This window comes from Centroberyx affinis, unplaced genomic scaffold (assembly GCF_046629955.1).
Source record: "Centroberyx affinis isolate AG114_WGS23_722 - 3 ecotype Tasmania unplaced genomic scaffold, CSIRO-AGI_Caff_v1 ptg000828l_1, whole genome shotgun sequence".
Taxonomy (NCBI): domain Eukaryota; kingdom Metazoa; phylum Chordata; class Actinopteri; order Beryciformes; family Berycidae; genus Centroberyx; species Centroberyx affinis.
In genome coordinates, this window is record NW_027279427.1 from 47,501 (window position 1) to 50,184 (window position 2,684).

Sequence of the window (2,684 nt, forward strand, 5' to 3'; positions counted from 1 at the left end):
ACTGAATCAACAGAAAATCCAAGGAAAAAGGAATGGAAACACTGGAAAAACATCACAGCAATGAGCGTTCAGCACCAACCATGCTGCCAAAATAGCAACAAAACACAGATTTCACAGATTAACTCTTTAAATTACAAACTTATCTACACATGTACACAGGGATTTGGGGGGCCCTTGGTGGTTTTCGGGGCCCCGGGGTCATCTACATGTGATACACTGACTGGAAAAAGCAGCCATTTAAATGACCTCATCTGTGCTTTTCAGACGAGACACTGGGCCACTTGTTATCTTTTCCCCTTCCCCCTCTCCTCCTGCTCCGCCACCGCCGCCGCCGCTGCTGCGTTCCTCTCCTCTGCCTCAGCAAATTTCTCTTTTCTTTTCACTCTCTTTTTCTTTTTTTTTTCTCGCTCTTGTCCTCTCTGAGCAACAAAGACTCCGCCTCACCAGGCAGCCGAGGCAGCAGCTGGCCCTGGCCCGAAGACTCTGCTGAAGTCTGGCCAACTTCATTAACAATGGATCGATGACTGATGACTGAGTTCCTATTCTGCAACAGTCACAAACCCAAGAGTTGTTGCTCTATACTCAGATTTTAGATTTGCGGAGGCAATGTGCAGAATCATGTTCAACAGATATGAATCATGCTTATATACCCGAAAGAAATATCACTATAATAATGCCATGGGGACTTCTATGTGTCTGTGGTATTCATTAGTCAGTTTATAGTGACTTATTGTATTTTTAATCTCGTATGGTATCGCTATACTATTCCTAAAGTGTCTGTGGTACCCAATAGTCAGTTCATCTTCAGATTTTATGGTATTTAAATAGATTTTTTCCAACTCCTAATACAACAGGATTACTATAGTATTACCTGTGTTTCTATAGGATTTTTTGTGGTATAATTTCGACCAATACTTGCATGATATTAAAGTTTTAATGTGATATATATACAGCAGCCTTGTAAACTCTATTGCAGCCTATAGGATTATGTAATTACTTACTAATTTTGTAAAAGTAACTCACAGTAAAAAAAAAAAAAAAAAAAAAAATCTGCGCTAATAAGGAAAGAGAAAACCCAAATTTAGCCCTCCATATTGTATCTAGGTTATATATAAATGTGTTCTACATCTCTACTCTACAGATCACAGAAATATATAACCTAGATTTCAGAATTCATGATGAAGTTGAACTAGAGACTCTAGTTCAACTTCAGCACGGATTCTGGAGTTCAGGGCCAAAGATGATATAGTGATAAGATCAGATGTTTAAGCTCTGATGGGTCTCTGAATAGTGAAATATAAACTAGTGGAAGACGAGCTGGTTCGCTGTGTGAAACTGAAAGGAACAAACAACGAGCTGCTCCCCATAGTCCCGTTATGTCTGCAGACAAAAGCCCAGGTAAATGAACCATACAGCAGGAGAAATCCTCTCTTCGGTATTTGGTGTTTTGTTTAGAAAAAAAAAAAAAAAAAACTTTGAGCAGTATAGGATTTATTATTAAACACAGTTATTTTGAGTAACTATCAGATACATACAACAAAACAAATGTCTCGAGGAGGAAAAAAGACAGAATAATAAGATTAAGAAAGATTTTCATCGCCAACATTTTTAAAATAGAAGACTTTAGAACGACAAATAAACTAATTTTCAAACTTCATTTATTTCTACTATAAGCTTTATATCTCACCTTTGCACCAATCTGGTTCCCGCACTGTCCGGCCTGGATGTGCACGATCTCCCTCATGATGGGCGATAGAGTTCTGACAGTAGAGTGACAGTAGAGTCTGGAGAGATGAACCCGCGGCTGTGTCGGTGCTGCTGACCTACTGACCAGACTGACAGACCTGGCTGCTGCTGCCAGGTCCAGGAGGCGGGACTACAGGTTTGGGACACGGCCCAGCGGGCGGTCCGCGCTGACGATTGGCTGCCGCCGGTGCTGCTCCGCTGCTGATTGGCTAATTGGTGGATTTTTTTTTTTTCCAAAGGGGTTTCCCTGTCACAAAGGCAAGGACCGGAAGAGGAGAGGGAGTGCCGAGTTCTGTCATCACTGCCCCGTTGGAGCCCCAATATCCCAACTGGAACAATGCAGAATAGAATAGAATAGAATAGAATAGAATAGAATAGAATAGAATAGAATGGCATAGGCATTGTAAGTTCGCTTTGAACTGAATTACTAATGAATAAAACAGAGGAGAAGAGAATTAGGCTGCTTTTACGAAATAGCTTAGACACCTACTGTCATTACAACTTGTGAAATAGAATAGAATAGAATAGAATAGGCTGTTGATTGTAACGTCACTGTGAATTTAATAATTAGTGAACAGAACAGAAGAGAAACCAACTGGGCTTTTTAAACACATTTGACTAGAGGCCTGCTGCTGAGTAGAATATAATAGAATAGAATAGAATGGAAGCGGTTGACCATTGTCATTTTTTGGTGTGCTTTATTATTAAATAGATAGAATTGTAACAGATAGAATTGTGCTGCTTTTACAAAGTAGCCAATGGGTTTGCTGTCCAGTGTGTGGAAGACAATAGAATAGAATAGAATAGAATAGAATAGAATAGAATAGGTTGGCTGTTGTCAGTTCTCAGTGAACTTTATCATCACAGGAGAGAAAAGAATTGGGCTGCTTTAACAAACAAGCTTACATGGCTGCTGTCACTCCAGTGTGTAGAGAAGA

The 2,684-nt window shown here is 40.0% G+C and overlaps 1 protein-coding gene across 12 annotated transcripts in view; it reads right to left on the minus strand.

The window, feature by feature from the left end:
* LOC139645191 (tubulin beta chain-like) overlaps positions 1-1,785 on the minus strand; it is a 12,624-nt gene extending 10,839 nt beyond the window's left edge. For 10 of the 12 annotated variants that reach the window (XM_071520829.1, XM_071520838.1, XM_071520835.1 and 7 more), the window contains exon 1: positions 1,688-1,785. In XM_071520829.1, the coding sequence (XP_071376930.1) occupies positions 1,688-1,744 (57 nt within the window). In that variant the 5' untranslated portion in view covers positions 1,745-1,785. The remainder of the gene's footprint in view (positions 1-1,687) is intronic. The other 2 variants (XM_071520830.1, XM_071520831.1) reach the window with 2 other exon arrangements.
* Positions 1,786-2,684: the final 899 nt, after the last annotated feature.